Genomic DNA, 12,913 nt, shown 5'->3' on the forward strand with positions numbered 1-12,913 from the left:
AAACCTATTATATTCCCTGACCTTTGCTTAGAAGAAGTTGAGCAGCTGCAGGAACAGATAATATAAAACTGAATTTCCCCAGATGTTTATTTCAAAACTTGGCAGAGTTGGTCAGGATGTGTCCAGAGTCAGTGTATCCCATTAATCAGTATCAAAATAATCTAGACTATAAAATGGTATCATCAAAATAAAAACCGTATCAACTTTTTCCTGGTAAAAATATACGTGACTGCCTGCACAACAGAGAACTAGATAATAAATCTTCTCCATTAAATTCAATTTTATAGTGTTATTCACTATACCTCAAGCTGCATGCTAAATGAAACCTACAATACAAAATACAATGCATTAAGAATAATTATCTTTTAATAATTTTTAACAAGACCACCATTAATAGATAAGTGGCTACTTGTTCAGTCAGATATCAGGCTACTGACCATATGGGCCTGTACCTTAGGGTCATTAACACTGCACAACTGCAGGCTATATAGACTACAGAAGGAATTTTAATCCATTCCTCAAATGACACACAAAAATTAATCCAGTGTATTAAAAAACTAAATGTAAGAGCTAATAGTATAAAACTCTTGGGGGCAAATATGGGTATGATTCTGTGTAACCCTGGATTTGGCAATAGTTTCTTAGATATGACTCAAAAGCACAAGCAACCAAAGGAAAAAAACCAGATAAATTGGACTTCATCAAAATGAAAAACTTTGTGCTGGGACAAAATATTTGAAACAAGTACATCTGAAAACAGATCCAGAATATATACAGAATTCTCAAGCCTCAAAAATAACAAGACAAATAACCCTACAATGGAATATTCCTCAGCCATTAGAAACAACAAATACCCACCATTTGCTTTGACGTGGATGGAACTGGAGGGTATTATGCTGAGTGAAATAAGTCAATCGGAGAAGGACACACATTATATGGTCTCATTCATTTGGGGAATATAAAAAATTGTGAAAGAGAATAAAGGGGAAAGGAGAGAAAATGAGTGGGAAATATCAGAGAGGGAGACAGAACATGAGAGACTCCTAACTCTGGGAAACGAACAAGGGGTGGTAGAAAGGGAGGTAGGCAGGGGGTGGGGGTGACTGGGTGACGGGCACTGAGGGGGGCACTTGATGGGATAAGCACTGGGTGTTATGCTATATGTTGGCAAATTGAACTCCAATAAAAAAATTCAAAAAAAATTTAAATGGGCCAAAGCTCTGAACAGACATTTTATCAAAGGAAATACGGGAACAGCCAATTATACATGCAAAGATGCTCAGAATCTTTAGTCATCACAGAAATGCAAATTAAACATACAGTGAGATACCGCCACACAGTCATTAAAGTGACTAAACCTAAATACTGGCAACATGAAGTATTGTCCAGGATGTGTGGCAACTGGCACTCTCATCTGTTATTGGTGAGAATATAAAATGGTACAACCATTCTAGAAATCTGTTGGCAGTTCTTATAGTTAAATACGCATTTACCATATAATCAAATAATTTCATCCCTAGATATTCAACTAAGATAAATGAAAACAGATGTTCACACAAAAGCTTGTATAGGAATGCTCATTGCAAGTTTCTTTATATTAGCCCCCAAACTGGAAACAATCCAAAGGTCCACGCGGCAGTAGATACACAAATTGTGATATATTCCCATAATGGAGCAATAATCAACAATCGAGGACTAAAGCTACTTTGCGCAACCATCTGGATGAATTTCTAAATCATGATGGTAAAGATAAAAAGCCAGACACTGAAGAGTGCATACTGTATAATTCTAATGATGTAAAAGTCTTAAAAAGTAGAAAATGAATCCAGCTTGTTGCCAGGGGCCAGGTCAGGGTAGGGAGACTCACTGAAAACTGGCAGAATGATTGATGTAAATGTTCTACGTGTTGATTAAGGTGGTGCTGATGTAATTTGTATGCATTTGTCAAAACCTATCAAACTTCACATTAAAAATCTGTGTGTTTCTGGGACGTCTGGGTGGCTCAGCGGTTGAGCGTCTGCCTTTGGCTCAGGGCGTGACCCCAGAGTCCTGGGATAGAATCCCACATCAGCCTCCCTGCAGGGAGCCTACTTCTCCCTCTGCCTGTGTCTCTGCCTCTCTCTCTCTCTCATGAACAAATACATAAAATCTTCTAAAAATTCAGTGTGTTTCATTATATGTAAATTATACCCGTGGTAGGCAAAATTTTGCTTCTCTTGACCTTTCCCCTTTGGTGTAGTGCCCATGAAAATGTTATGTCACAGGACAAAAAAATTTTGCAGATGGAATTAAGGTTGCTAATCAGCTGGTCTTGAAAGGCAGAGATTATCCCAAATCTAAACACACCCCGTATAATCATAAAGGTTCTTAAAAGTGGAACAGGAAGGCAGGAAAAGTCACACAAATTAAAAGCATGAGAGAGACCTGATGCACTCTTCCTAGCATGAAGATGAAGGGCCCTACATGGAACTTCTGAGAAGGAACTGAATTCCAGTCACGATGGTAGCCCTATCAACAACTTGATTTTGGTCCTGTGTGACCCTGAGTAGAGGAGCCCAGTACAGCCCACCTGGCTTCTGAGGCACTAAAAGTATAAGATAATAAATTGGTGCTGTGGCAAGCTGTAAAATTGGAGGTGATTTGTTACACAGCAATAAGAAACTATTATGGTACTCAAAGTTGATCCAAATATTAAAAAAATAACTTAACAAGCAAATAAAAATGCAATCAAAATTCAAGCTCCTAAATGAAGCTGGTTCTTTGAAAATATTAATACAACTGATAAACCTCTAGCCAGACTTATCAAAAAGACAACAGGAAGGACCCAAATAAATAAAATCAATCACAAATAAGAGAGGAGAAATCACACACCACAGAAATACAAATAAGTCTAAGAGTATATTATTGAAAACTATATGCCAATAAATTGGACAACCTAGAAGAAATGCATAAATTCCTAGAAACATGTAAACTACCAAACTGAAACAGGAAAAAAAATAAAAAACTTGAACAGATTGATAACCAGCAAAGAAAGTAAATCAGTCATCAAAAATCTCCCAACAAACGAAAGTCCAGGGCCATATGGCTTCACAGGGGAATTCTTCCAAACATTTAAAGAAGAGTTAATACCTATTCTTCTCAAAGTATTCCAAAAAAAACAGAAAAGGAAGGAAAACTTGCAAATTCATTCTATCATCCTGATACCAAACCAGATAAAGACTCCACTGAAAAGGAGAACAACAAACCAATATCACTGATCAACAGGGATACAAAAATTCTCTATAAAATACTAGAAAACCAAATCTAACAGTACATTAAAATAATCATTCACCACTATTGAGTGGGATTTATTCCTGGGTTGCCAAGGTGGTTCAATATTCATCAATCAATCAGTGTGATACACACTAATAAAAGAAAGGATAAGAACCATATGATCATTGCAATAGATGCAGAAAAAGCATTTGACAAAGTACTACACCCATTCATGATAAAGCCCCTAAATAAAGTACGTTTAGAGGAAACACACTTCAACAAAATAGAGGTCATATATAAAAAAACCCGCAGTGGACATCATCTTCGATGGGGATAAATTGGGAACTTATCCCTAAGGTGACAGGGATGCCCACTGTCACCACTTTTACTCAAGTCGTAGACACAGCAATACAACAACAAAAAGAAATAAAAGGCACCCAAATCCACAAGGGAGAAATCAAACTTTCACTATTTGCAGATGACATGATACTCTATATAGAAAACCTGAAAAAAAAAAAAGAAAACCTGAAAGACTCCACCAAAAAATTGCTAGAACGGATATGCATATTCAGTCAAGTCATAGGATACAAAGTCAACATACAGAAATCTATTGCATTTCTCTACATCAATAAAGAAACAGCAGAAAGATAAATTAAGGAATCAATCCCATTTACGATTGCACAAACAATAATAAGATACCTAGGAATAAACCTAACCAAGAGGTGAAAGAACTGGACTCTGAAAACAATTAAACACAGATGAAAGAAATTGAAGATGACACAAAGAAATGGAAAGACATTCCAAGCTCATGACTGGAAGAACAAAAATTGTTAAAATGTCCATACCAGCCAAAGAAATCTATACATTCAATGCAATCCCTATAAAAATACCAACAGTAGTTCTTGCAGAGGCACAACAAATAGTCCTAAAATTTCTATGGAAGCACAAAACATCCCGAATCGCCAAAGCAACCTTGAAAAAAAAAAAGCAATAATATTGGAAGCATCACAATTCTGGACTTCAAGTTGTATTACAGAGCTGTAGTCATCAAAAGAGGATGGTACTGGCACAAAAATAGACATATAAATCCATGGAATAGAATGGAAAACTCAGAAACGAACCCAAAAGTATATGGTCAATAAATCTTTGACAAAGTGGGAAAAAATATTCAATGGAGAGAAGACTGTCTCTTCAACAAATGGTATTGGGAAAACCGGACAGCCACATGCAGAATAATGAAACTGGACCACTTTCTTATACCAGACACGAAAATAAATTCAAAACGGATGAAACACCTAGGGGCACCTGGGTGGCTTAGCTGGGTAAGTGCCCAGCTCTTGATTTCTGGTCAGGTCATGATCTCAGGGTGGTGATATCAAGCACTGTGACAGGCTCCATGCTCAGTGTGGAGTCTGCTTAAGATTCTGTTTCTCGGGCAGCCCGGGTGGCCCAGCGTTTAGCACCTGCCTTCAGCCCGGGGTGTGATCCTGGAGTCCGGGGATCGAGTCCCGCATCGGGCTCCCTGCCTGCAGCCTGCTTCTCCCCCTGCCTGTGTCTCTGCCTCTCTCTCTGTCTTTCATGAATAAATAAAATCTTAAAAAAAAGATTCTGTTTCTCTCTCTCTGTCTGCCCCTTCTCCCACTCTATGTACATACATACATACATACATACATACATAAATCTTTTTTAAAAAATGGATGAGAGGGATGCCTGGGTGGCTCAGGGGTTGAGCATCTGCTTTTGGCTGAGGGTGTGATCCCGGGATCGAGTCCTGCAACAGGCTTCCTGCATGGAGCAGGCTTCTCCCTCTGCTTGTGTCTCTGCCTCTCTCTCTCTCTCTCTCTCTCTCTCTGTATGTGTGTGTCTATCATGAATAAAGAAATAAAACCTTAAAAAATGGATGCAAGGTCTAAATGTGAGACCTGAAACTATCATGATCCTAGAGGAGAACACAGGCAGTAATCTCTTTGACATTGGCTGTAGCAACTTCTTACTATATATGTCTCTTAAGGCAAGGAAAACAAAAGCAAAAATAAACTATTAGGACTTCATCAAAATAAAAAGCTACTGCATGGCAAAGGAAACAATCAACAAAACTAAAAGACAACCTACTTATGGGAGAAGACAGTTGCAAATGACATATCTGATAAAAGGTTAGTATCCAATAGGCAGAACTTAAAAACTCAATACCCAAAAAATGAATCATCCAATTAAGAAATGGGCAGAAGATGTGAATAGACATTTCTCCAAAGAAGGCATACAACAGACACATGAAAAGATGCTCAACATCACTCGTCATCAGGGAGCTACAAATCCAAACTACAATGAGATAGTACCTCACACCTGTCAAAATGGCTAAAATGAACAAGAAACAACAGGTGTTGGTGAGGATGCAGAAAGGAGAACCCTCTCACACTGTGGGTGGGAACGCAAGCTGGTGCAGCCACTCTGGAAAACAGTGTGGAGGGTCCTCAAGAAGTTACAAATAGAGCTACCCGACAACCCAGCAATTGCACTACTGGGTAAATACCAAAAGTACAAAAATACTAATTCAAAGTGATAACATGCATCCCTATGCTTATAGCAGCATTATCTACAGTAGCCAAATTAAGAGCCCAAGTGTCCACTGACTGATAAAGAAGATGTAGTATATGGCGCACACACACACACACACACACACAGAGAGACACACAGACACAGAATATTACTGAACCATGACAAATAAATAATGAAATCTTGGCCATTTGCAGGAACGTGGGTAGAGCCAGAGAGTACTGAGCTAAGTGAAACAAGGCAGTCAGTAAAAGACAAGTACCATATGATTTCGCTCACTTGTGGAAGTTAAGAACCACAACAAATGAACATGGAGGGGGGTGGAAAAGAGAGGCCGACCAAGAAACAGACTCTTAACTATAGAGAACAAGGTGATGGCGGCTCAAGGGGAGGTGGTGGTGGTGGGGAATGGGTGTGAGATAGGTGATGGGCAATAAGGAAGGCACTTGTCAGTGATGAGCACTGGGGGGCGGGTATGGAAGGGCCGAATCACTAAATTCTACATCTGAAACTAAACATCATATTGTATATTAACTAACTGGAATTGAAATAAAAGCTTGGAAAAAAGAAGAAAGAAAAAAATCATGATCTTAAATGGAATCCAAGAGGATATTACAAACTACTGCAAATAACGAAAACTTCATATCATAACCTATGTGATATGCAAAAGAGTTCTCAGAGATTCTAAAAAAAAAGTTCTCAGAGAAAAACATATAGCTTTAAATGCCTTCACTATTAAAAACAAAGGACAAAAGAAAAATAACATTACTTTTCCCAAAGTATTAGAAAAAATACAACACAATAAATCCAAAGAAACTAAGATATCATTGATAAAGATCAAGCCTTTTTTTTTAAAGATTTTATGTATTTATTCATGAGAGAGAGAGAGAGAGAGAGAGAGAGAGAGAGAGAGTCAGAGACACAGGCAGAGGGAGAAGCAGGCTCCCTGTGGGGAGCCTAAAGTGGGAATCGATCCTGGGACTCTGGGGTCATGTCCTGGGCGGAAGGCAGATGCTCAACTCCTGAGCTACCCAGGCAGCCTGATAGAGATAAAATCTAAAAATAAATATTAAAACATAACTGGGGAGAGGCCTGGGTGGTACAGGCAGTTGTGTGTCCGACTCTTGGTTTTGGCTCAGGTCATGATCTCAGGGTCATGAGATCAAGTCCTGCATCCGGCTCCACTCTCAGCACAGAGTCCGAAGCAGACTCTCTCTCCCTCTCCTTCTGCCCTTCCTACTCGTGCTCTTTCTCAAATAAATAAATACATCTTTAAAAAAATAATTGAGAAAAAGAAACCCAGAAGCTCATTCTTTGAAAAGACTATCACCACCAACAAAATAAATCCTTTGCAAACCCGTTTGTGGATAAAAGATCAATAACAAAGACATAGGAATTTAAGAAAAAGAAAGTGCACATAACTACTTATCATGTGGCGACGGAATTGAAAAAATAAAGTGATAATCTGCACAGATATAAAATTATTAAAGCTGACTTCAAAAAAAGTTGAAGCTTGATTTGACATTTTAATAAAAGAGCCTGAAGACATGATTAAAAATATTCCAAATGTCACTTGAAGCAAATGGACTGATAAATGAATCTTATCTAACTTTTAAACAATAGGTGATTCTAATGTTATTTGAGCTATAAAAAAAAGATGGAGCATTCACCTATTCATTTAAAAAAAACACTAAAATTGTATTTATTTATTTTTAAATATCTTTTTTTATCCATGAGAGATACTGAGAGAGAGGCAGAGACACAGGCAGAGGGAGCAGCAGGCTCCTTGCGGGGAGCCCGATGTGGGACTCGATCCCAGGACCCCGGGATCACGCCCTGGGCTGAAGGCAGATGCTCAGCCACTCAGCCACCCAGGCGCCCCCTAGGACTTAGCTTTTTTTAATTGGAAGAAAATTTAAAATGTTTACATAGAATAAAGTGAGTAAGAAGTGCTACGAAAGGCAGGGGCACCTGGGTGGCTCAGTCAGTTAAGCGTCTGCCTTCAGTTCAGGTCATGATCCGAAGGGTCTTGGAATTGAGCCTCCACTGGGCTTCCTGCTCAGTGGGGAGCCTGCTTCTCCCTCTCCCCCAACCCCACTCATGCGTGCTCTTTCTCTCTCTCTCAAATGAATAAACAAAATCTTAAAAAAAAAAGAAATGCTAAGAAAGATTTTTAAAAAAGAGCAGCGAGTACTGATTTTGCTTACCAGGTATCAGAAGATATAATAGACTCATTGTAATCAATTGGTATGGTATTGGCATGGCAAGACAAAAATAAAGCAGTTCAATGAAGAAGCATAATGCATCCAGAAATACATACTAATGTGTACGAGAATTTTATACGATGAATGTGTTTATTCAAATCAGTAGTAAAAGACGTATTATTTGATAAATGGTGCCACTGCCAGAGGCTATTGATCTAGATGGAAATACTACTACACAGATCCCACTTCTATACCGTATACAAAAATAATTATCAGATGAATTGTTGCCATAAATGTAAAAAGCAAACCAATAAAAATCTTGCAAGAAAATTTGGGAAATATACACGCAACCTTGACATGCAGAAAACATTTTTGACCAACTGGCCACTCTGAGGATATAAAAGATAGATATAAAAAAATAAAATAAAAAACTATAAAAAATTTTAAATCTTAGTAAAAGTCATGAACAAAATCAGTAGACAACAGGTTTTGGGGAAAACTGCACTATACACTAGTATGTTTATGCAGTATAACAAATAGTCAATATATGTGGTGATAAAAGGTTTTCTGTCATTAAAAAAATAAAAGAGCCCAAAGGAAAATGGGCAAAACATATCAATAGTCAAATTTCAAAATATAAATGCAACACCCAACAGGCATTTGAGATGTTCAACTTAAGAAGTAAAAGGAATTCAATTAAAGTACTGACGCAGTATCACTCCGTATCTGACTAAATAGGCAAAAATTAAAAGAACAAGATAAAACTTATTCAAATTAAAGTGGGGAGAAGGGCACTCGCATATGTTGGTAGTAGAAATGTGTGAAGAGTTCTGGCCTTTTTGGAGATTAAAACCAAATAGAAAATACTCCCTTCATTCTAGTAATATCCTTCTTGAGAATCGGTCCCACAGGAGTAAAAGCACCAGTGTGTAATGATACAGCATATAATGAACAAAAAATGGAAGTAATATGGAAAATATGAAATCTTACGTAGCCATTAAAATGAATGAATTGGGGCACCTGGCTCAAGCATCTGACTTTTTATTTCGGCTCAGGTCATGATCTCAGGGTTGTGATATCGAGCACAGCATTGGTCTCCATGCCGGGCATGGAGCCTGCTTGATATTCTCTCTCCCCCTCACTGTGCTCCTCCCCTCACATCCCTCTTAAATTAAGAAAAAATGAATTGAAGCTATGCTTACTCAGAATTCTACTAGGTGTTTTTTTTTTTTTTTTTTTAATTTTTATTTATTTATGATAGTCACAGAGAGAAAGAGAGGCAGAGACACAGGCAGAGGGAGAAGCAGGCTCCATGCACCGGGAGCCCGACGTGGGATTCGATCCCGGGTCTCCAGGATCGTGCCCCGGGCCAAAGGCAGGCGCCAAACCGCTGCGCCACCCAGGGATCCCTCTACTAGGTGTTAATAAGAGATAAACAGGTTTGTAATATCCCATTTTTGTAAAACAAGCAATGACCAAGAAAACCTTTATTTGCATATTTATGTATGTGTATGTGCATGAGCACATATTATCATATTGGGGTTATTTGTTTGGGGATAGGCAAGAAGGGGGCTAACGTAGGAGGGTGGGGAGCCAAACAGAAAGAACAAAAAATAATATAACTTATGACACGATCACATTTAATATTTATATTGTTATTATACATGGGGTTAAATCTTTATAACAACACATTTAAAGGAAACAAAACAAAATTTAAAATAAATAATTTCAGCATTCAACTCAATTAGCAAAATTAGATCAGCAAAATGAACCAAAGGAAATTGGGAAGAAGGAATGATTTAATGTGAGTAAAAGCTTCAACTGATAGAAACAAAAGACGGTTCCTGACAAGATCAAAAAAATTAAGAAACTTCCTGGAAATATTCTTAAGAGAGGGAAAGGACACCCAGAATATAAGAATGAAAAAGGAGGGCAGCCTGGGTGGCTCAGTGGTTTAGCACCGCCTTTGACCCAGGGTGTGATCCTGGAGCCCCGGGATCCAGTCCCATGTCGGGCTTCCTGCATGGAGCCTGCTTCTCCCTCTGCCTGTGTCTCTGCCTCTCTCTATGTCTCTCTGTGTGTCTCTCATAAATAAAATAAATAAAGTCTTTAAAAAAAGAATGAAAAAGGAAATATAATTACAGATACAGAACAGTTGAACATCACAAGACTAGTATGTGACTTGATACCAATACATTACCAAACCTTGAAAAATCTAGATTGCTTTCTAGAAAAAATATACATAACCAAATTTGACAGAAGAGGACGCAGAAAGCTCCAGATAAATTGATGATCATAGATAATATTGAAAAATCATTTAATACTAGTCTCCCAAAATGCACTGGAGCCCCCCCCCCCAAATGAAAAGGTTCTGAAATCCTGGCTAATACTATCCTTAAACAAAACTGGGCAAGGATATCAGAACCACGCCACACCGACACAGGAGGACAGACTAAAGTTGTGTATAATACTGAGGGGGTCTCACTGCTCTGCTTCTCTGTATAGAAGCTTGGAGTAGGCTGAGGGAAGGTCTGTTTTCTCGGCTCTTCGCCTCTTCATTTTCCCTCTACTCTACTGTCTATGTTTCCAAAGTGGCAGCACGTGACAAAGAGAAGTAATGGACAAAACATAACAACATATCAACAAATTGTCCGGATCTGTGAAAGGGCTGCCAATCAGCATGCACACCTTACCTCAATAGTGCTTTTCCAGTGCTTAATACCATTACAACCATCCTAACGTCATGTCTGCACCTTCCTCCAACCAGTCCCCTCCTCACAATCCTGACTGGACCCTATGGAACACGCCTTTACCTTGTGTCCGCGTGCAGCGCACTGAGCAGGTCACTTTGCATATAGTCCCAGGACAGTTCCACTGCACCGAGGTAGTATTTTCTGGTGGCACTAAGGCTGAAGGGCAAAAGGCACAGAAAGCAGCAGGTGTAGAGCTCTACTTGCATGGCTCGTATTGCTAGAAAATGTTCAACTGGAGAAACAAGAGATTAATTCTTCCCTAAAATATCTTCAGCTCCCAGGAGAAAAAAGGCAAATTTTCTATGATTTCATGAAAAGTCCCACAACTGTTGCTGTGAATGTTAGGGACCTTTACCTGCTGGATGTTACAGCAGCATTGGCAGTAGGCAGCAACAGATAAGATTGTTTCCTTTTTGGCAGTGGGAAGCAGCCACAGGAAGCACTGAATAGGAAAAGGGAGGCAGAGCTAAATCTTAACCCATTGGGTTCTGAGAGTACTAGGGGCACAAGAATGCTGATTTAATCAGAACGTTTAAGGAAAGGAAGGGAGGGACGGAAAGGTCAAGGCGAAGAGGAGCTCTGATGTGTATCCATAGTCGTAGCCTACTCAAAGTCTCTTCCTTCGCAGCAGCAGCAGCCAAAGGAGCTCTGGATGTTGTTGGAAATTCTGGAATCCCCTTGCACAAACAAGGGTAACCAGTATTCTAATAGTCTCCCTGTTGCTACCCGTGCCCCTCTTTTTAGAACTATAAAGCAGATTGTGTCGGTCCTTTGCCTAGAACCCTCCACTGGCTTCTAACCTCATTCAGAGTAAAATCCTAAGTTTTTAGTATGGCCTAGAGCATCTCCCGTGATCTGCACGGCCCCTTCCTCCAGACCTCTGGGGTCTCCTGTCACTACGGCTACTGTCCTTCTTGCTCTTCCTTAAAATATCAAGCACAGTTTTGCACCTAGACGTTAGCACTTGCCATATCCTCTACTTGAAACACTTTCCCCCAGATCGCCACACATTCCCACTTCCACGTCTCCTTCAAGACTTGGCTCCAATCGCCTCCTCCGTGAGCTTAAATGTGGACCACTGCGTTTACACTCTCAGCTCTCTACTTCCACGGACACTGCTGAAATCCCTCCTGGCTTCATTTTTCTCCATAGCACTTATAACCATGCGGCATTCATGTATTTATTTATCTTGCATTGTTGTCACCTGATGTTTCTTTATTTTAAAGATATTTATTTATTTATTTATTTATTTATTTATTTGAGAGAGACACCGAGACAGGGAGAAAAATATTGAGAGAGAGCGACGAAGAGGGAGAAGCATACTCTCCACTAGGAAGGGAGCCCAAGGTGGGGCTTGATCCCAGGGCTGTGGGATCCTGACCTGATCTGAAGGCCAATGTCCAAACAACTGAGCCACCCAGGCGCCGCTACCTGATGCTTAAGGTCTACATTTGTCCCAGGTATACGACATATCTGCTTACACCAACGTGTCACGCTGTTGAGCTCAAGCAGAGTCCCTAGTCAGGTTAATGTTTATCAGGAGGACTGAGGGCCTCAAAGTATAGGAGATAATGAGAAGAGACTTGACCAGGGTTGCTATAACAAATGTTATCACTGCGAGCCCAGTCGTACACAGGTATGAAGTTGCCTGGGAGCAATTAGGTGCCATCCAGCTTGGAAACACGCAGGAAGAAGGCCCTTTGGTAAACATCTGCTGATGCTTTCTCTCTGCCAGACAGCAGAATGTGGAAACAACAGCTGGCATGTACTTTACGCCACAAACTACGGTAACTTACTTTAATGCAGCTGCTATTCATGTCTTCATTTTACAGGTGATGTAATTGAAGCACAGAGAAGTCTGGCAACTTGGCCAAGGTCACAGAGTTTGCAAGTGCTAGCAGCTCAACCCATGTAATCTGGCTCCATAAGTCCTGCTCCAAACTTCTTATTTATTTATTTATTTATTTATATATTTTTTTTCTGCTCCAAACTTCTATGTTCTACTTGCACGTGCTGGGTACGTGGGATTGAAAAATACATGAAATTAATATCATCCATACTTGTCACACATGAGTAGCTCATACAACACGTGATAAGGTAAAACCAGTGCTGTGCACAAAGGGAAAGTAAGCAGGGGAAGGGGAAGAAGGG

The 12,913-nt window shown here is 39.6% G+C and overlaps 1 protein-coding gene across 3 annotated transcripts in view; it reads right to left on the reverse strand.

The window, feature by feature from the left end:
• Positions 1–12,913, reverse strand: part of F8 (coagulation factor VIII) — a 151,345-nt gene that overhangs the window by 137,195 nt on the left and 1,237 nt on the right. The window contains exon 2 of one of the 3 annotated variants that reach the window (XM_049107306.1): positions 12,559–12,775. The exons of 1 other annotated variant lie outside the window; for it this stretch is intronic. Coding sequence is in view for 1 of the 2 variants with exons in the window: in XM_025460528.3 (XP_025316313.1) it covers positions 10,823–10,968 (146 nt within the window). In the remaining variant the exon portion in view is untranslated. Of the gene's footprint in view, positions 1–10,822; positions 11,549–12,558; positions 12,776–12,913 lie in introns of those variants that run through there. One more of the 3 variants, XM_025460528.3, reaches the window with a different exon arrangement.

Source organism: Canis lupus, chromosome X, assembly GCF_003254725.2.
Source record: "Canis lupus dingo isolate Sandy chromosome X, ASM325472v2, whole genome shotgun sequence".
Classification (NCBI taxonomy): domain Eukaryota; kingdom Metazoa; phylum Chordata; class Mammalia; order Carnivora; family Canidae; genus Canis; species Canis lupus.